At 52.0% G+C, this 19,528-nt stretch overlaps 2 protein-coding genes across 13 annotated transcripts in view; one reads left to right on the top strand and one right to left on the bottom strand.

The window, feature by feature from the left end:
- The window catches only part of LOC118655216 (ral guanine nucleotide dissociation stimulator-like), a 35,791-nt gene extending 24,050 nt beyond the window's left edge, over positions 1-11,741 (top strand). The window contains exons 5-10 of the mRNA XM_036306750.1: positions 6,187-6,297; positions 6,958-7,068; positions 7,773-7,883; positions 9,715-9,893; positions 11,214-11,404; positions 11,554-11,741. Coding sequence (XP_036162643.1) covers positions 6,187-6,297; positions 6,958-7,068; positions 7,773-7,883; positions 9,715-9,893; positions 11,214-11,404; positions 11,554-11,741 — 891 coding nt within the window. The remainder of the gene's footprint in view (positions 1-6,186; positions 6,298-6,957; positions 7,069-7,772; positions 7,884-9,714; positions 9,894-11,213; positions 11,405-11,553) is intronic.
- Positions 11,742-16,437: 4,696 nt separating this feature from the next.
- CHST10 (carbohydrate sulfotransferase 10) overlaps positions 16,438-19,528 on the bottom strand; it is a 36,925-nt gene continuing 33,834 nt past the window's right edge. For 11 of the 12 annotated variants that reach the window (XM_036306768.1, XM_036306763.1, XM_036306766.1 and 8 more), the window contains one exon: positions 16,438-19,429. In XM_036306768.1, the coding sequence (XP_036162661.1) occupies positions 18,892-19,429 (538 nt within the window). In that variant the 3' untranslated portion in view covers positions 16,438-18,891. The remainder of the gene's footprint in view (positions 19,430-19,528) is intronic. The other variant, XM_036306769.1, reaches the window with a different exon arrangement.

Raw genomic sequence — 19,528 nt, 5'->3', positions numbered from 1 at the left:
CTCACACCTTAACGGCTCAGACACTCAACACTGGGGAGAGTGGAATGGGGACCAGTCAGGCACAAAGGAGCTCATGAGACAGGAATGGGGACCAGCCAGGCTGTGGCCCAGCAGAGGGACAAGCTGCCAGCCCCGTGGTCGTGGGCGCCAGCGGCTGTGCCTGTGCCTGCAGCCCAGGAGAGCGACAAGCTGCAGGCCTCACAGTCCCAGGTGCCAGCACCTGCTGCTGCGACCCAGGAGAGGGACAAGCCACTCACCCCGTGGTCCAGGGTGCCAGTGCCTATGGCTGCAGCCCGGGCGAAGCTGCCCACCCACGGTCCCCTGTGGCTGCGGCCAGCTCAGGCAAAGCCGGCCCAGGTCCTTGGTGCCTGCGGCCGGCCAGAGGGAGAGAAGTCCAGGTCCCAAGTGCCTGCGACCAGGTGGAGGAGGGAATTCTGGGTCCTGGGTGTGGGGTGAGGCCGAGGCAGTTAGGGGCGATCAGGCCAGTAGGAGAGCAGTTAAGGGTGATCAGACAGGCAGGCAGAGGGGTTAGGGGCAATCAGGCAGGCAGGCAGGTGAGTGATTAGGAGCCAGCGGTTCCGAATTGTGAAAGCAAGTCAGATATCCCCCAAGAGGTCCCAGATTGGAGAGGGTGCAGGCCGGGCTGAGGAACCCCGCCACCCCTGTGCATGAATTTCATGCACCAGGTCTCTAGTCTATATACATAAAAGCCCAGCAACCTGAACAGTGAAACGACCAAAGCAACCAGAATGACGGTTGGCTATGACACGTACTGCAGCAGCCAGTCAGCTTGATCTGGGCCCCGACGCTGCCCCTCTACCCGCTGGTCCAGCCCCCCCGTCCCCCTACACCACAATTAGGGGTGGGGCTAGCCAGCCAACCACCCGCGGCCCGTCCCATCTCCCGAACCAGCCTCATGGGCCCTCATTCTAAAATGGGAACACACACAGAAATCTAACTTTAAAATGGGTACACACACAGAAATCTAAGTCCAGGATATAAACGGGAAATTCACAGAGAGATACAGTTGGGCTGTGAGGAAGAGGATGAAGAAGACCCCAGATTTGCATAAAATTCAGGGCTCTAGGCCTCCTGTATCTGTATAACTCGGTCTCCAAGACCCAGTTTCCCCCAATTTTAGAATAGGGGATTATGAGAGTTTCTAACCCCAAAGGATTAATACAGGTCATTTCCCTCCCCGCTCCCCCTCTGCTGGCACCACAGGGTGGACGGGACCAGATTTCATGAAGGACGTGGCTTAGTCATTTCTTGCCGTGGAGCAATATCTCCACTGGCCTAGTGACACTACACATTCGTGACTGTCTGAGAGCTTCTGCAGTCAGGAGCAGGGCATGGTGTAAGCGGTCCCTCTGAATCAGGGCTCACCAGACCAGGGTTTTGGCTGAGACGGTGGTCTCCCCTGAGTGTCTAGGAGGAAAGGAGATGCTTCCAATCTCACTCGGTTGTGGGCAGAATTCGGTTTCCTGCAGGTGTAGGACTGAGGGTGGATTTCTTGTGGCCATGGCTGCAGGCGTCCTCAGCTCCGAGAGGCCACAGGGAGCTTCAGGGGTAACCCCAGCGTGGCCACTTGGTGCTGCAGAGCCCACAGAGCAGAGCGCCAGCAACTCCAGCAGAATGGGCGCTGCAGTCTGTGTGAGGAACCCGTCAATGTGTCGGTGCCACCACGGTGGACATTGCTCTCCTGCTGTCCTCAGATGTGTTCCTGGATGGGGCTGGATGGAATTAGGATAAGTGGGGTGGATGCCGGGGTGTCCTACCAAAAGCCACCATTGGGGTTGAGTGACAGTGTGTGTGTGAGGAGGGTGTGGGCACGAGGTGCCTGTGGACTTAGAAACTTGAGAAAAGTGGCCGCTGAATTGTCATTGAATGATCTGACTGGGTGTGTCTCTGTCCCACAGCCTGACCATTCCCTGACCCAAGGCCCTGACGGTCATCAAGTGGAGCAGGGTACCAGGAAAGGAAGCACTTACTGGGCTTTCCCCCAAAGGCCTTGGCTGGGAGCCCAGGGTCACCGTCCATGGAACCACCAGGGAGGAGGCGTGTTCTCCTGAGAGCTGGGCTGCATCTGTGATTCGTGGGGGCAGGAGTCCTGCAGCTGTGGGTGCCGGGTTTGCGTTTCCTCCAGCTCCCACTCTAGCACCCAAACTAGCCATCCCTGACCAGGCCCTTCATGGACTTCCACCCTCTGCCCTGTGCACAGGTGCAGGCCCCGGTTCATGCAGCCCAACCCATGGCCCAGGGGCCACCGCAGGGAAGTTCCCGTGTCCCAGGAGGAAATGGGTGAGAAGCTGCTGCCCGAGTCCAGCCCCCAGGGATGTTCAGGACCGATGGTGTGACTAGAACTTCTGGGCAGCCCTAGGCTATCAGTTTCAATAAAAGTAATTGAGGGGAAATACATGTCACACAAAACTGACCATCTGAGTCGTTTTTACGTCTACAGTTCACTGGTATGACGTATATTCACACTGCTGTGCAACCACCCCTCCCCCACCTCCACAATTTTTTCATCATGCAAAACGGTAGCACAACCCCCTATCCCACACTCTCCCATCCTCTGGTAGCCACCCTTCCACTTTCCCTTGTTTGTGACTATGAGGGAAACAGAAATGTCATGAAAGTGGAATCGTCCATATTTGGCCTCCTGTGATGGGATCATTTCCCTTAACACAGTGCCCTCAAGGTGCATGTGCTTGGTCCCAGCAGGTGTCAGAATTCCCCTCCTTCTGAGGCTAATACTGTGGGAGCACATGGTGTTAGATGGCAGGGGTGGGGGGGGGCAGGGCTGGCAGCTCCCTGCCCACTGCCCCTGTGGGCTCCTTCCTTGGAGACTGAGGTACCCCTTCAGGGCTGCAGGTTCCCAGCACCACATACCCATCCAGGTCTGGGAGCCGGGAACACACCTCCAGGTACTTCTGGGAGGTGAGGTCCTCGTCCTGGCCGCACAGACAGCCCTGCACTTTCATTCAGCTGGTTTCAATACTGGGCACATGTCCAATTTTAAACAAAAGTTGAATTTCTAGCATCCAAAGGAGCCATTCAAATATCTCAGCCCAGGCCCTTCCATGCAACAGGAGCAGCCAATGACATGGACCCTGAGAGTGTCCCCCTCGCCCCTGCCTGTTCCACCTGAGCCTCCCGGCAGTATCTGTTCCTCTTCTTGGCTTCCAGGCCCAGGGCAGGGGCAGGTTCTGTCCTCAGCTCAGTGCTCCTGCCTTTCCCTGGAGAAGGCTTGGCTGAGCCTGAAGGCCACTCCCACCCCCACCCAGGAGGTTCCATCTTCCTCCAGAAGCCCCAGGACCCTGAGAAGCTCTGGCCTCAAACCATGAACAGACCCTACAGATCTATGATCTGACCCAACTCTTCACAAGGGCGATGTGAGGCCAGGGCAGGAAGGGACATGGGCAAGGCCTTCCATAGAGGCACTTATTCTACATACATCCTGTTATGGAGGGCTTCCTACTGTTGGCCAGGCACTAGTCCCCACCCTCAGGCGCTTACAGACACTGGAAGGAGGTGTTTAAGTGGATTTAGAACATATAGACACCCCCTTGTGATATGCCAAGTGTTCCCTCCATTTTTGAAACATTAATTTTTTAACACTCTCCATAGCCTCTGAGAGGATAGGCTTTTTACTATTGCTGAGTGTCCGATGGGGAAACTGAGGCACAAACAACACTGCTGTCAATCTTTTTTTTTGTTTTTAAATATATTTTATTGATTTTTTTACAGAGAAGAAGGGAGAGGAATAGAGAGAAACATCGATGAGAGAGAAACATCGATCAGCTGCCTCCTGCACACCCACTCCTGGGGATGTGCCCACAACCAAGGTACATGCCCTTGGCCGGAATCGAACCCTGGACCCTTCAGTCTGCAGGCCCACGCTCTATCCACTGAGCCAAACCGGTTAGGGCACTGCTGTCAATCTTTGCACCCCTAGAGTACAAATATTAACACCACACAAGGTCTGTGGAGCAGGCATCGGGACATGGTTTGTCTGGGTGACTCCGCCTCAAGGTGTCAGTGAAGCAGGAGATGTGTTTCAACTGAGGCTCAACTGGGGACAGATTTCCTCCCAAGCTAACTTGCCTGTTGTTCCTTAGGGTGCAGTTTGGACTGAGAGCCCGATTTCCTACCTGTTGGCCTAGGAACTCCATCAGTTCATGCCTTCTACATAAGGCAGCTCAACACATGAATGCTTGTTCTCCCTGTTCCAGAGATATGACAGACAGACAGACAGACACACACATACAGAGAGAAAGTAATATCAAGAGGAAGGAAGGGACCTCAAGAATGAGAGTACGAGAGAATGACAGGACCTGGCATCCCATCAGCTGGGCTGTCCTCTATGTTGTTCAGAAGCCAGTTGCTGAGCACTCAGCGGACACACAAGGATGTTCCCACCAGGAGGCTGGACTCACTCGAAGCCACTGTGAAGGCTTCCACCAAATGGACCCACATGAGGCACATGGTCTGATTCTAAGCTTAACAAAAGACACTGGAAGGTTTTAGGCTAGTGAATGAGAATATCGGAATTTCCTGTCATTTCAAACCCTTACAGGTACAAACTTGAAAATGAGGCTAAATGGGCAGTCACTTCCCTGACTTCACATGCTGTACCCTGAAAGGACAGAACAGGACTGATAGCTGTGTCCTTATCCCCTCTTCCAAGAAAAACCCGCAGAATGTATCAGTTACTCAGCCTGCCCTTATCTCAGCCAATGGGAAAGCGGGGGAAACTAGACCAAGGCCAAGAGTATGCTAGCCACCCCCCTGTCTTTGTGTAACCAGACCCTAGCTGCACCCTGCCCTTGCGTCACTAGCCCCCGGCCCTCACTCAACCAACCGGAATTGGCCAAATCAGTGGTCAGAGTGTGCCTCCACCCCCCGACCCCAAGCCCTATAAATTCTTTGTTCCCTTGGGACTCGGGGCTCTCTCTTGCATCCAGTAATGGAGGCAGGAGGGGGACCAAGTCCCAGGCTTGAATAAAAGACTCTATGCTTTTGCATCGGACTCGGCTCCCTAGTGGTCTGTCTTGGGGGATCTTGAAATCTGGGCATAACATATCCCAGGCTTGTTTTGATTGGTGTTCCTTGATGTGTCCCACTCATTCTTTTCACTCTCCCACCTCTATGTTTGTGTACCGGATTCATGGGACACCAGCCCACCGTGTTAGGGGCCTTGTCTCATCCTCACTGGGCAGCTTGGGAGCCTGAGGAGGCCCTGAGAGGCACAGAGGCTTCCCCAGGACATAGAACAGGTAAGAAAAAGGAGGTGTGAACACAGCTTTCTCCCCCAAGCTGGGGGCCTGGTACATTACCAGGGAGATGGGGGAGGTTGTGTTAGGTATTGGTGTACAGGCATGAAGATGGCATGGACAAGGAGGGTGAGAGGTCAACAGCATAGAGGGGGTTTGAGGTGACTCTGATTGGAGGAAGGGCCCAGGTCATGGAACTTGAAGGGCTGACCTCACTTCCTTGGTGACAGAAATTAGAACCCTGGTAACCAGGTACCCACATTCTAGAGACAACTGCCTTTCCAGCTCACTTGAGTGGAGAAGGTCAGGAGACCAGGATGTCTCTCTGTTGCTTCCCGTTCTTCCGACGCTCTGGGCAGAAGAAAGCCCAGGGCAAGAGATGTTTCTGTTGCTGTAGAAATTGGTGCAAGCGCCACTGTCGACACCTCTTGCCCTCTGGCAGGAGGCACCCACAGGTAACCAAGGGCAGCCCAGGCCAGGCCCATCCAAGCCAGGCCCCAACTGGGCTCCCACCTGGGGAGCCCCACACCTCTTACCCCTCATCCCGGGGGTGTGTGTGTGTCCGGGATGGTGAGGGGAAGGAAGCGGGGAATGAGGGATGCTCATTCTGGGCTCAGGAGCAGGTTGGTAAGTGTCAGAAGCCTGGAGGGTGTTGGAGGTGTGTCATGTTCACTGCCCAGGTCATGGCTCACAGGGGAAAGCCGAGTGCTGGGGTCGGAGCTCTGCTACCCACTTGTTAAATCGCAGGGGTGCTCAAGGGGTCATCAACTTCACTCCCTGCCTGGAGGTCTTTGCAGATGCCCCTCTCTGCCTGATCTGGGGAGCAGAATGGGTGGTGGGCATCTTCCCCACTGGTAATGCCCGGGGCCCCTGATGCCTCCTGGCCCGGTAGCGGGCTCTGTCTTTGCAGAGCTCCAACAAGGACAGTGTCGAGCAGCTGGCTGACAGGTTCACTTTTGCCCTCAATGGGTACAAAGGACAAGTGCGTCAGGACAGGAAAACCGTCCAGTGCCAAACTGAGGTGAGAGCTGGCCCACACCCAGGACCCTGAGGTGACTGGGGTGGGACCAGAAGTCAGACTCAAATCTGGGGCCTCAAAGTTCTCACAGGCCCACTCCCAAAGTGATCTGTACCTTCAATCCTCCCGACCAGGTCCCTGGAAGGGTAAAAAAAACTGTGATGTGTTTGTTGGGATCATAGAGAAAACAGTTTTTGCTGTCTTTGTGTTTTGCTAATTAACTCCCTGCCCCCAGTATCCTGTGGACCAGAATAGCTCAACTGTCCTTGCAAACCTTCTCAAAGCCTATACATCATCCCACTTGATAGTGCTGTGTATTTTTTTAAAAGGGGGCAAGAGGGATTAAGGTCTTAGATACTTTTCTCTGCAACCCATTATCTCACAGAGGATGACAAACCATTGTAGTGTGGCCAGGTGAGGAGCTGTGGCCTTACCCAGTTCCTTATCATCCCAACAAGGACAAAGTTTTCCTCAGTGATTCAGGCTTTCACTGTTAGGCCTTGATGTGAATCAGTTCTTGCTAGATCAGTAGGGCTGCTGGGAACATCCCCACTGTGTCCTAATAGACTGTATGAGTGTGCTAGGTCTGCCATTACACAAGAACACAGACGTGGTGGAAGATTCCGGACACCTCCTGGCTCAGTACCCGCTCTGTCTTTGCAGACCTCTAAGGAGGATATCATCGAGGTGGTGGCCCATGGGCCCGACTACACCACCTACCAGGTCAGGGTGCAGGTGAACCAGGCCGATGACACCATCCAGTGTCTGTCTGAGGTGAGAGTTGGCCCAGGACAACTAAGGATCCTAAGGTGACCAGGGAGGGACGAGAATCCAGACTTCAATCTGCAAACTCCCCCAGGGCCCTCCCAGGGCTTTCCCACTAGCGTGTCCACAGTCCCATGACAAAGCAATCTGGTCCTCCACTTCCCCCACCAGCTACATGAGAGAATAGAAAGACACTCCTCACATGTTTGGGGGAATTTTAAAGAAAAAAAATAAGTTGTTTTATCTCACAGTAGGCCAGGAGCACATTTGGATTTTGCTATTTTGTTATTGTAACTCCCTGCACCAGGTATCCCATGGGCCAGTCAGCTCCACTGTCCTCAAAGACCTTCTCTAAGCCTCACTCATCACCACACTTGACTGGGTGGTTTGTCAAAAAGATGGGAGGAGGCAAACTATTGGATATTTTTCTCTGCAACTTGTCATCTCACAGAGCAGGGCAAACCACCGTAGGCCCGTGGGCCAGGAGCTGTGGCTACTCACCTCCATATCATCCCACAAAGGACGCAGCCTTTCAGGGCTGTTGACTGTGACATGCTGCACCTCTGCTGCTAGTTCAGCAGGGTTGCCGAAACATCCTCACTGTGTCCTAACAGACTGTCTCAGTTTGCCAGGCCTGCCATGGGGTAGAGCCGCAGATTGGGGTGGAAGGTTCCTGAAGCCTCCTGGCCCGGTACCGGGCTCTGTCTTTGTAGAGCTCCAACCGGCACATCACTGAAGGGCTGGTTAACGGGTTCAACTACTCAACCTCCCTCGATCCGGGAAAGGTGCATCAGGCCACAGACACCATCCAGGGCCAGACTCAGGTGAGAACTGGTCTTGAGGGTCTCTATATTCACAACCCCAAGATGACCTGGCAATGCCTGAACCCAGACTCAAATCTGGGGACCCCCAGAGGTTCTCCCACGGCTCTCCTTAGATTGCCCCTCAGTCCCATGACAGGACAATCCAGACCTCCACTCTTACCTCCAGTTACATGGGAGAGTAGAAAAACAAACCTCATATATTTATTAGAGAGAAAGCACATTGTTTGACTTCACAGTCGACCATGAGCACGTGGGCATTTCGCTGTTTGTGTTGCTTAAACTACACTTGCCACGTATCCTCTGGAGCACTCAGCTCCACTGTCCTTGCAGGCCTGGTCCAGTTGGGGAGGTCGTTTGCCCAGCGATGCGGCCTTTCAGTGCTGATGGACATGGGCCTAATGCAGTTCAGCTGCCATGTCAGCAGTGCTGTCTGGAACACTGATGTGTGTCGGAACGGACTGTGTTAGGTTGCTTGCTTGCGCTGCCATAACATAGGGCCACACTGGGTGTTGTTAACAGCAGACATTCATTTTCTCACAATTCCGGAGGCTAGACGTGAGAGATGGTGCTGTCAGCGGGGCTGGTATCTCCTGAGGGGGTCGCTCCTCAGCTTGTAGATGGCTGTCTTCTCTCTGTGCGTCACATGGACTCCCCTCTGCACTGCCACGTGTCCTCCCCTCCTCTTCTAAGGACACTGGTCAGATTAGATGAAGACCCACAGCACTGAATTCACGTCACCTTAATGACTTGCTTGAAGAATAAAACTCAAATGCAGACACATAATGCAGTTTGAGGGGTTGCAAAGTCATGGGATTAGGGGTACACAATTCAGACCACAGTACATGTAATGTCCCCAGCTGGAGATGAACGCCCACTGCTGGGGGAAGGACGAGCACATGTAAAATTTTAACGGCTGCAGGCAGATTCCAAATCCAAAGGGTTGTGGCAGGGACGTTGCCAACAGCAGTTTCTGATGATGGCTGCTGCCTTGCTCCCAGCCTGGCCTGGGAAATCTCACTCATTGAAATTTTCACCTGGCCGACGTCAAGGTGTCCAACTCAAACACAGTGTTCCTTCCCTGGCAATTGCCTCATGGGGACACTGAGGCACCTGTCACTTTACACCCATCACATGGATCAGCTCCTCCCCGAGTCCTCTGGTCAGATTCCTGCCCCATGATCGCCTTTCTCCCATCTGCAGTCTCCAGACATTTACCACCTTGCGGAATCTGCCATCTCCATAATGAGGGTCTTACAATGCCCTTTAATGTAAAAGGAGAAAACATAACTTTCTCTTTTGAAGTCAAAGGCTTTCATAGGCCATTTCTACCGTGTACACTGTTCCCACGCTGGGGAGGGACAAGGTCCCTACACCCTCTCCACCCATGTCAGTAGCAGGGAAGTCTCTGGTACCTGAGAGGGAATGTCATGCAGGACAGTACCCAGTTCTGACCTGCATGCCCTTGAGCAGGCATCTGATATTTCCTAAGCCTCTGTGTTCTCATCTCTATAACAAGGACCTTTCTTTGGGACTCACAGGGCCCGGGTTCTTCATATACACTATTACTACAAGGAGGTTTGTTGATCCTCAGCTAAAGGGAACGGAAGGGGGGGGCGGTGGAAGGTGCCGAGAAGGTGGCAATTGTATGAACATGTACGGAACTTCAGTGGCACTTTGAAGACCTAGAACCTCGTCCAGCCGGGGCACTCCTGTCCCTCCTCTTGCACACGTCCCAGTTGGGCTGGGACCTCCCGACTGAGCTCCAAACCTCCATCCTTGTGGGATTCACGGTCATGCCGCTGACATGGATGTCCTTCCGTCTCCCACCCAGTGTGCAGCTGAGCGAACTGGTAACCTGCATGAGTCCTGCAGGATGCACGCCCTCCAGGAAGGCACCTCGGAGAAGGTGGCCATGGCCATGGTACCAGCTTTCCTGGGGGGAATCATCCCCCACGTCTCCACGCTGGCCTGCTCCAGAGCCCAACGGTTCCTGGACGAGCTTCTAACTAGGTGAGCACACACTCGTGACTCTGCCCACTGCTAGCTGTGAGGCATGAAAACGTCACCACATCTTCCCGAGTCTCAGGATGCTCCTCTGAAAAGTGGGCTGCTGGGGGGGAAACCTCATAGCACTGCTGTGGGGACAAGCCAGGGCAGGTCTCACCTGCTCCCTGGCTCTGCAGACAGGGTAGCTGGACGTGCAGCGGTTGCTGGTGGCAATTCTTTCCCTCTGTCCCACGGAAAGAACTCTGACACACCCATCAGTGGCCTGCGGCATCGGAGGTTGGAAAAGCACATGGAAAGCAACCTGTTAAGCAGTGTGAGATTTCACCTAGCTGGTCCTGGTCCTTGGTGCAGCCACACTGGGGATTTCTGGGGAGAGCAGGGGCCCAGGCCCACTCAGAGGTATGGCATGCTTCTGGTTGGAGTTTCTTTACTCGACAATGTGCATGAAGATCCTACCACAGACAGGCACTTTTGGAGACACTTAGCCTGACTCAAGGAATGAAACAGACACAAACCCTGGGCCTCAGTTCTAGGCAGTGGGTCCAGCAGTCATGCTGTCCATCATTCTCAGGTCGTGTCCACCATCCATCAGGGCTGATGCCATCAGAGTGTTTTTTCCATCTGGAGGCACACCTGCTTACAATGACTGGGGTGACACACTGCAGGACCAAGTCATAAAGTGAGTGGTCTCTGGGTCCAGAAGGAGGGCCCCCAGAGTCAGCAGAGTGGGGACTGTGAGAGGGGGAGTGCCTGGCACAACCCTGATCTTATACATCATCTGATTCCCAAGAAAGGCCTGGGCTCTGGAGTCTTCTATTCCCGGAGGACAGGAGTCAAAGAGGACAGTGGGTGGGGTCCCGGGCCTTGTAGACCCAGAGGGGACGCTGTGCTGAGTTGTCCCTCAGGGTCCCCTCCCCCCCACAGACCCACCCCGCTCTGCCTGCCCCTCTCCATATCCATCTCCCCTGACCACCGTGGCCAGGCTCAGAACAGGATTGTGGTGAGCAGGCTGCTCACAAGTCTGTCTCAGTCCTTAGCCCAGATGCCCAGGGCCTGGAGGGTGGGGGTGGGCACTGCACTGGACCTTCAGGGGAGCTGTCAGTGGGAAAAAGAGTCTCACACAGACTCCGTATTGAACCTGCTGGGTCCCACAACTGCTACAACCAGGACAGCCACACAGGGGCCGGGGGTGGCATGGGGCTGTCCCCTGGGTGGGCAAGGGGGGCCTGCATAGAGTCTCAGTCCCAAACAAGGTGCCATGAGAGGGCAGAGTGGAAGGAAAGACCAGGACTCAGACTCTGCTGCCCACCTGCCTCTCCCCAGGGCCTTTGCTGCGATGGTGGGGACCTGGCTGGACCAGGTCCAGGGTTTGGGGCAGCCCCTTCCTTTTGCCTGGTTTGAGGTAGAGCAGGCCTTGGTGCCCGTCAACTCCCCTGCCTCACACCTGGTGGGCCACGCCCAAAACCTTTGGGTTGAGCTAGAGCATCTGAAGCCCACTGAGGCAACTCAGGAAGGTGAGGGGGACTGATCACCTGGGCAGATACTCTGGGAGGGCAGGCTCATGGGCTGGAGTTCCCTTAAAGGCGGTGGCATCTTTTCTGTCTGCACTAAGTCACAGGAATGCCAGGTGTGTGAGTCAATCTGTCTCTTTCTCCTGCTCCAGGTCCACGCCCAGAGCTCCAGAGATCTCCAGAGCCAGAGGAAGGGCCTGCTCAGGGGCCAGAGCCTGGCCTCACAGGGGCCTGGCCTGGCCTGAGGCAGTACCTGAAGCCATTATGGAGCCAGTTGCTGTCTGCACTGGAAGCCTTCTCTTTCTTTGTTCTAAGAGTTCTAGGCAATTACCTCAAATAACTAAGAGGAATACACCCCAACTATAAATTTATAATAGCAAATAATGATAATTTCCAAAAATACCTAGCTATTTATGTAGACTATAATCCATTAAATTAAATACTCTGGAACAAATAAAGTTGTTGATTTAAAATATGTGTAGATGATATCTACTCATGTATATAGATATGTTTGTGTATATACGCTGATATGGAAAAATGCTCACTATACCACACATTTTAAAAATAACTTCTGAAATTTAATTTTTTCTGGTAATTAAACAAGTATAAACTGATAAAATGATGAAATACAGTTTGGAAGTGTATAAAATGTTAACACTAGTGAACTCTAGGAAGTGGGACTGCTAGAATTGACAGTTTCTACTCTTTCTGCTTAGTACTTTTGGTTTTTACCAGAGGCCCAGTGCACGAATTTGAGCATCTTTTGTTTTTAATTAAATCTTTATTGTTCAGATTCTTACAGTTGTTCCTTCTTTCTCCCCTCATAGCTCCCCTCCACCCAGTTCCCACCCCACCCTCCACCCTCACCCCCCACCCCCGCCACTGTCCTCATCCATAGGTGCATGATTTTTGTCCAGTCTCTTCCCACATACCCGACACCCCTTTCCCCTGCAAGAATAGTCAGTCCACTCCCTTTCTATGCCCCTGATTCTATTATAATCACCAGTTTATTCTGTTCATCAGATTATTTATTCACTTGATTTTTGGATTCACTTGTTGATAGATGTGTATTTGTTGTTCATAATTTGTATCTTTACCTTTTTCTTCTTCTTCTTCCTCTTTTTAAAGGATACCTTTCAGCATTTCATATAATACTGGTTTGGTGGTGATGAACTCCTTTAGCTTTTTCTTATCTGTGAAGCTCTTTATCTGACCTTCAATTCTGAATGATAGCTTTGCTGGATAAAGTAATCTTGGTTGTAGGTTCTTGGCATTCATCACTTTGAATATTTCTTGCCACTCCCTTCTGGCCTGCAAAGTTTCTGTTGAGAAATCAGCTGACAGTCGTATGGGTATTACCTACCTTGTAGGTAACTGACTGTCTTTCTCTTGATGCTTTTAAGATTCTCTCTTTGTCTTTTGCTCTTGGCATTTTAATTATGATGTGTCTTGGTGTGGTCCTCTTTGGATTCCTCTTGTTTGGGGTTCTCTGTGCTTCCTGGACTTGTAAGTCTATTTCTTTCACCAGGTAGGGAAAGTTTTCTGTCATTATTTCTTCAAATAGGTTTTCAATATCTTGCTCTCTCTCTTCTTCTGGCACCCCTATAATTCGGATGTTGGTACACTTGAAGCTGTCCCAGAGGCTCCTTAAACTATCTTCATATTTTTGGATTCTTTTTTCATTTTGCTTTTCCGGTTGGGTGTTCTTTGCTTTTTCATATTTCAAATCTTTGACTTGATTCTTGTGATCCTCTAGTCTGCTGTTGGAACTCTGCATAATGCCCTTTATTTCAGTCAGTGTATGCTTAATTTCTAGTTGGTCCTTTTTCATAACCTCAAGGGTCTCGCTAGATTTCTTGAGGGTCTCACTACATTTATCGGCGGTCTCACCAGACTTTTTGAGGGTCTTACTAAATTTATTGGCGGTTTCTAGAAAGTTCTTGAAAAATCTTAAAAGTGTGGTTTTGAACTCTATATCCAGTAGTTTGCTTTCCTCCATTTCTGTCATTTGTGTCCTGTTTCTTTGTCTCTGCATTTTTTATGCTTCCCTGTGTTGACAGAGTGGCTTTCTGTGCTAGGTGTCCTATAGGGCCCAGTGGCTCAGCCTCCCCAATTACCTGAGGTGGACCCTCTTGGTGCAACCCCTTGTGGGCTTTGTGCACAGTCTTATTGTAGTTAAGCCTTGATTGTTGTAGGTATCACTGGGAGGAATTGACCTCCAGGCCAATTGGCTGTGAGAATCAGCTGTGTCTGCAGTGGGAGAACTTCTGTGCTGGAAACACCCCTCCGGGGCAAGACTTGCTTCAGTGGGGCTTTGGTGCTCACTGATCTGCCCCGAGTGTGTCCTTTATGGATCCGAGGAGCTGCAATCTGGATGGTCCCACTCTGTCCACTAGGTACACTGGCTCCTGGATCTCTAAGAAGGTGCTAATCTAGCCTCTGCCTGAGGCTACCTGCAGGAGCTCAGCTGTGAAGCAATGCAAGTTGTCATGGGGCCTTGGGCCAGCTGCAAGTTTGTTAGGTAATTTTCAGATTGCTAAGGGCCAGGCCTTTCATATGCAAAAGCCGGTGCACAGCTTGGGCAGGGCGGGTGTCCCAGGGGATCAACAGGGCGGAGCAAGCAGCTATGGCTGCCCTCAGAGGCCCTGTTTCTCAGTGTCCTGGCAATCACTGCAAGCACCTCTGAGAGAAAGCTGCCCTCGAGTTCTGACAGATGCCAGACAGTCCAGTTTCTCCCCTATGAGTCTGGGTCCCCAGAGACTCGCCCGGAACTGGAGCTCAGAGCTTGAGACTCCCTACCGATTGAGAAAGACAACCGTGTCCTCAGCTGCCAGCCCTCTCTGTGTGCACCTCCGTACCTCTGTACTTTACTTCTGCACCGCAGCTCCTCTGAGTCTCGGTATGCTTTTCTCTTTCCTTCCAGTTGTAGAATTTCCACTCAGCCAGCCTTCCCATGGTTCTGGATGATGTCCATTCCGTCTTTTAGTTGTATTCTTGAAGTGGTTGTGCTAAGCAGCAATCTCCGGTGTTTACCTATGCCCGAATTTGAGCATCTTGAAAGGAACTGTGGACTGCAAGGCTGCGGTGGGCACAGGGTCGAGTCTTGGCCCATCCTCCATGCCCCCACCCGGCCCCATTCACTGCGGCCCCCAGTCCTGTATGCCGGCAGTCCTGCTCCTACCCACTGACGGCATGGAATGGTTGGGGCCGGTGCCAGCAGCGGGTTCAAGCAGCGGCTGCTGCCCCAATTGCCCCTCAGGAGCAGGGGGAGGTGTAGAAGCCCTCAGGGGCTATCTGGGCCAGCAGCTGCTGCTCGCACCCACTGACAGTGCTGAGCGATTGAGACCAGCGCCAGGTGCTGGCAGTGGGTGCAAGCGAGGCCGGCGCAGGCAGCAGATGCGAGTGCTAGGCGGGACTGTGGCGCACGGGAGCAAAGAATTTTCAGTAACCACTAGAGGCTCGCCCCAATCACAGCAACGCGCCCCACCTTGGTCTGGTGCCCCTGCTCACCTGCTCCACCATCCTGCTGTGGCCGATGCCTGCCATTTTCCACACATACCCCCTGGTGGTCAGCGCACATCATAGCGACCAGTTTTTCCGCTGTTCAGTCTATTTGCATATTAGCCTTTTATTATATAGGAAATTACCTTCTGTCTTAGGCTCAACCATTTCTTTGAGAAGCTTTTGTTCCTTTTATTGGAGAATGACATTAGAACCAAGACCAAGGTACAAGTGTTATCCTAGTTTCTGAGCATTATGTTCTTTTCCCCCAGATTTATGGAGGTAAAACTATTATACAAAAATGCACATAATTAATGTATACAATTTAGGAGTTTGTGGTGATATCAACATACACTTACGTTGCTATCATCACAACCAAGGTATTAAATATTTCCATCACCTCTTGAGTTCCTTGTGTCCCATTATTTATGGGTTTTTCTTTTTGTGCTAACAACACTTAACATGAGATCTCCCCTCTTAACATATTTTTAAGTGCACAACACATTATTTCTTAACTACAGGCATGATGTGTGCCATAGATTCTTGGGGCTTTTTCTTTATCTATTGATATGACTGAGGAATTTTTGGCCTTTATTCTATTTATGTGGTGTAGTACATTGATTGTTTTGCATATGTTGACCCTTCCTTGCACCCCAGAATAAATTCCCACTTGTCATGGTGTATGAACCTGTTAATATTCTGTTGAAATCAGTTTGGTAACATTTTGTTGAGGATTTTCACATCTGTAATTATCAAGGTCATTAACATACAGTTTTCTTTCATTGTAGTGTCTTTATCTGGACAGATTTAAAATGGTTATTTTTCTCTTCATCACAAGAATCTGGTGGGGCTCCAGGGATAAAACCCATGAAAGAGTAGCAACCTCCCTAAGACTGCAGCCTCCTGCAGTTTCTCACTCTTAACCCCAATCCACACTCAGCATTCCGCAATGTGTCACAATTACCATTTAACGTTCCTAAGTGCTCAAGGCTCCAGCAGCTCCGGCTCTGGCAGAAATGAGAAGGCCCTGCTCTCTGGAGCAGGTATCAGGGTGACGAGTGCAGGAAAAGTTGTTGGTTTTCAAATTGTTCACACTTTTTTCTTCACGAAGAATAACAACTTCTAATGCTCTACATTTCAGCTGTTACCACAGTCAAAGTAGTTAATATTTTATAAAAGTTATGGTCCAATTTAGATTGCAAATTAAAGGAAATAACCAATCCTCGGGCCAGTAATGTCAGAAGTGCTGTTATAGTAGCACCAGGGGCTAACAGTCATCCACGATGCTGCTGGTGCCACACCATCAGGAGGCGGGTGCAGCAGAGGGTGTGGCGACCAGTGTTTTGTCTGCACACGACGTGAATCCTATGTGAACAGGGCCTACATCCTCATCGCAAATGTGCTGATGGGCATGTCCCTGTGGTCATTGCCCCAGGGGCCTGAATGAAACGCAATAAAGGCAGCACCTAGATTTTCTCCCTCACCCACTGACTCCTCAGTCTTGCTATGAGACTGGAGCACAATGTACACAAATATTGAGTAAAATTTTTATTATTACACTCTGAGACTTCAGGCCATTGGACACAAAGAAAGCCTAAAATGAGGATGAGAGAAACATCGATCAGCCGCCTACCACATGCACCCTGACGAGGAATCAAAGCCGCAACCTTTTGGTGTACAGGATGACACTCCATCCACTGGGTTCTCACCCTGACATTTCCCACCAGCCACCGTCTCCTGCTGCTACCCATCCCCTTACCTGGGAAGGCAATGAGCTGTGAGCACTGCGCCTTGGGGGCACCCCAGCCCCACACCCACCTTAGTACCCCTCCCTGTCGGGACCCTCCAGCCTGCCCCTTGGCAGGTCCAGGGTCAGCCGCAAAGGCCCAGGGCTGAGGACACAGGGCTCCTGGAGCAGCATGGGCACAGGTTGAGACAGCTGCCCAGGTGACACCTGCCAGGTGAGGGAGGACCCAGCACAGGCGGTGTTCGTTTCCAGGAAGGACCAGCAGTGTTGAGTGTTGGCTCTAGGCTGCATCCTCAAAGCTCCCTCTGGGCGGCAGTGAGGGGGAAAGGGTCTGGGTGACAGGAGAATGGGCACCTCCTCCTGAGGTGGGGGTGGGGGGGCGCGGGGAGGAGGAAGTGGGCTTTGGAGAGGGAAGGAAGTGAATGATTCTGGTGGAGGTGACTGCAGTGGGGCGCTGTGTGGAGTCAGGAGCTACAGCGCACAGGGGTGGTGGTGAGGAATGGATATTTGGGACATCCTGTGAAATGTCCAGATGTTCTGGTGGCCAACCCTACTTGTTGGGCAAAATCTGTTAGGAAAATGACTGAAATGCCAAAGAAAAGTGACCTAAATCTAAAAGCCAGAGGATTGGGGACATATGGGGATGCAGCTTTCTGACCTTTATTTCTGACAAGAAAGGTGTTTTTTAAAAATTAGTTGTAACTTTAAGGCCTTAGACTCAAATGTATTTTTCACACTGTTACACTGCAAATAGGAAAGAGGTAATCAATTGGCTGATCAGGTGTGAAATGATTTTCACAAGACTTTACAGGAAAAGCTCATGTGACATCCCCTGCTTGTCAGCTGATGACAGGCCACCACACTGACGCCCCTTGGTCAGCGCTAGGGCCTGTCACACTTGGGCCTCTCCTTCTGTGGCCCTGCCACCAGCAGCCACTAGAGCAGTCTTGCAGGCCCCACGCTGGGGCCGCGGGGACCGTGTGGGGCCACAGAGGGCCCCCTCAAAGTGCAGCACGTGTCGCGTTTGGACAGTTTTTATTTATTACTTTCACATTCACAGACTCAGGCGACCCCTTTGAGAAAGGGAAGGGGGAAGCTGCCTTGAAGAAAAGCTGGGCTCATGGCACGTGGGACTTCTCACAGGAAAACAGTCCTCAGTGTCAGCAGGCACCTGACATGGTGGCCGCAGCTCGCTCCTCGGTGCCTGGGAGATGCATTCCTGGAGGCTGCCTCAGCCCAGGATTTTATTGCTGGTGAACCTCACTGTCCAACTTACAGCCCGGGATGACGGCACTAACAAAACAGGTCCAGGGGAGCAATTGGCTGAGATGAAACTGGACCATGTAAACTGCACGGACTGCCACGCTGCCCTGCTGGCCTTCAGCCCCAGGGAGGGCCTGGGAAGATGGAAAGGGAAGCCCCGCTGCCCATCCAGGTGGAACAAAGACAAGAGAGGGACAACCAGCAGGATGGGTATGCCCACATCCACAGCAGCCTGAGCTCCAGAGCCCACCAGCTCTTCCTTTTCCCAAAGACGTTCGCTTCTCAGGTGGGAAGAACACTCCACTCCCCTTTTTCTGAATATGTAGCTCTTAGGCTCAATGAGAAAACCACCTGGCAGACAGAGGATCGGAAATATGGACTAGGGGTGCTTAGGCGTGTATTCTGAAAGGACGGACTGCCAAAAAGTGTCCTAGGGTCATCCTGAATCCCACAGGAAGGAGACAGTCGTGGAAAGAATGGTTTACCTCTGTGATTACAGCAGTGCCAAGTTGAGAGCCAGCGCTGTCATTTTATTACACAGACTTGGTCTTGCATTAGCTCCTGCCAGTTCTGCACACCATCAGCTCCTCGGGTCTCCTGAAAGCGCGAGGTGCCCTTCCTGCTGTCCCCCGGTGACAGGCAGGCCCTTCCCCTCCTTGACAGCCGAGGGAAATGACGCCTGTGCCGTGTAACTGCTCCTCCTGGTCTGTCAGACTGCAAATGTTTAGTCCTTTTACCCTTCTGGGGACCAAAGGCCTCATGGCATTGGTAGGCGTGGGGGCGAAGGCCCTCAATGCACCTGATGTTCACACTAAGCCAGAACCGTTGGGTGCAGCTTCACCGGCCGAGGTGCACATGGCCCGTGGGTGCCCGCAGGAGTCTTGAGGGGTGAGATGGAGGAAGTGTCCGTTCTGTGCTCAGATCTCCACTTGCTTAGCCTCTGGTCTAACAGAGGTATCTGAGTTCACAGATCTACACATTAGTTTAGCAAAAAATCTGGCTTCTGATACCCAAAGAGCTTAAAGTCCCCTTCAAAACGGGCATACAAGCGCCGGATGTCCCGCTTGCTGATGCCCAGGAAGTAGTGCTCCACCTTGGTTTTGTTGTACACGGTGATGCCCGGAGGGATGGTGGGGTATGACACCAGGTGGTCTATGCCCGCCTCTTTTAAGATGTATGGGGCGTCGTCCTCCAGGGTCTCGTGGTGACCAATCACACTGTATGATATCTCACAGGGCGCGCACAGCTCGACGTACGTCACCCAGTGAATGATGTGGTCCCCAAACTGGAGGTCCAGCCATCTGTGGTTTGGATCGCCCAGGTAGCGCACAAAATCTTCAAACTGGATGCCCCGGGTCTCCGTCCGGTTCCGCCTGTACTTCCTGATGATGCCGGGGGCAATCTCGTGCCTGTACCAGGGTTCAAAGCGGGGATTGTGGACGAACTTGTCCTTAAAAGCAGATATCAGTCTTTCAAAGGGATCTCTTACAATAAAAAACTTGAAGTAGGTTTTCAAGCTAAGGGAAAAATGTAGATAAACAAGAGGTGAAGCCGATGCTGCTGGTGGTGACGGCTGTGAGAGTGGGAAGAGTGGAGAAACAGCTGGAGCAGCTGCA

This window comes from Myotis myotis, unplaced genomic scaffold (genome assembly GCF_014108235.1).
Source record: "Myotis myotis isolate mMyoMyo1 unplaced genomic scaffold, mMyoMyo1.p scaffold_m19_p_43, whole genome shotgun sequence".
NCBI lineage: Eukaryota > Metazoa > Chordata > Mammalia > Chiroptera > Vespertilionidae > Myotis > Myotis myotis.
The sequence above is the reverse complement of the archived record's forward strand: the minus strand, read 5'-3'. Positions and strand labels throughout refer to the sequence as shown.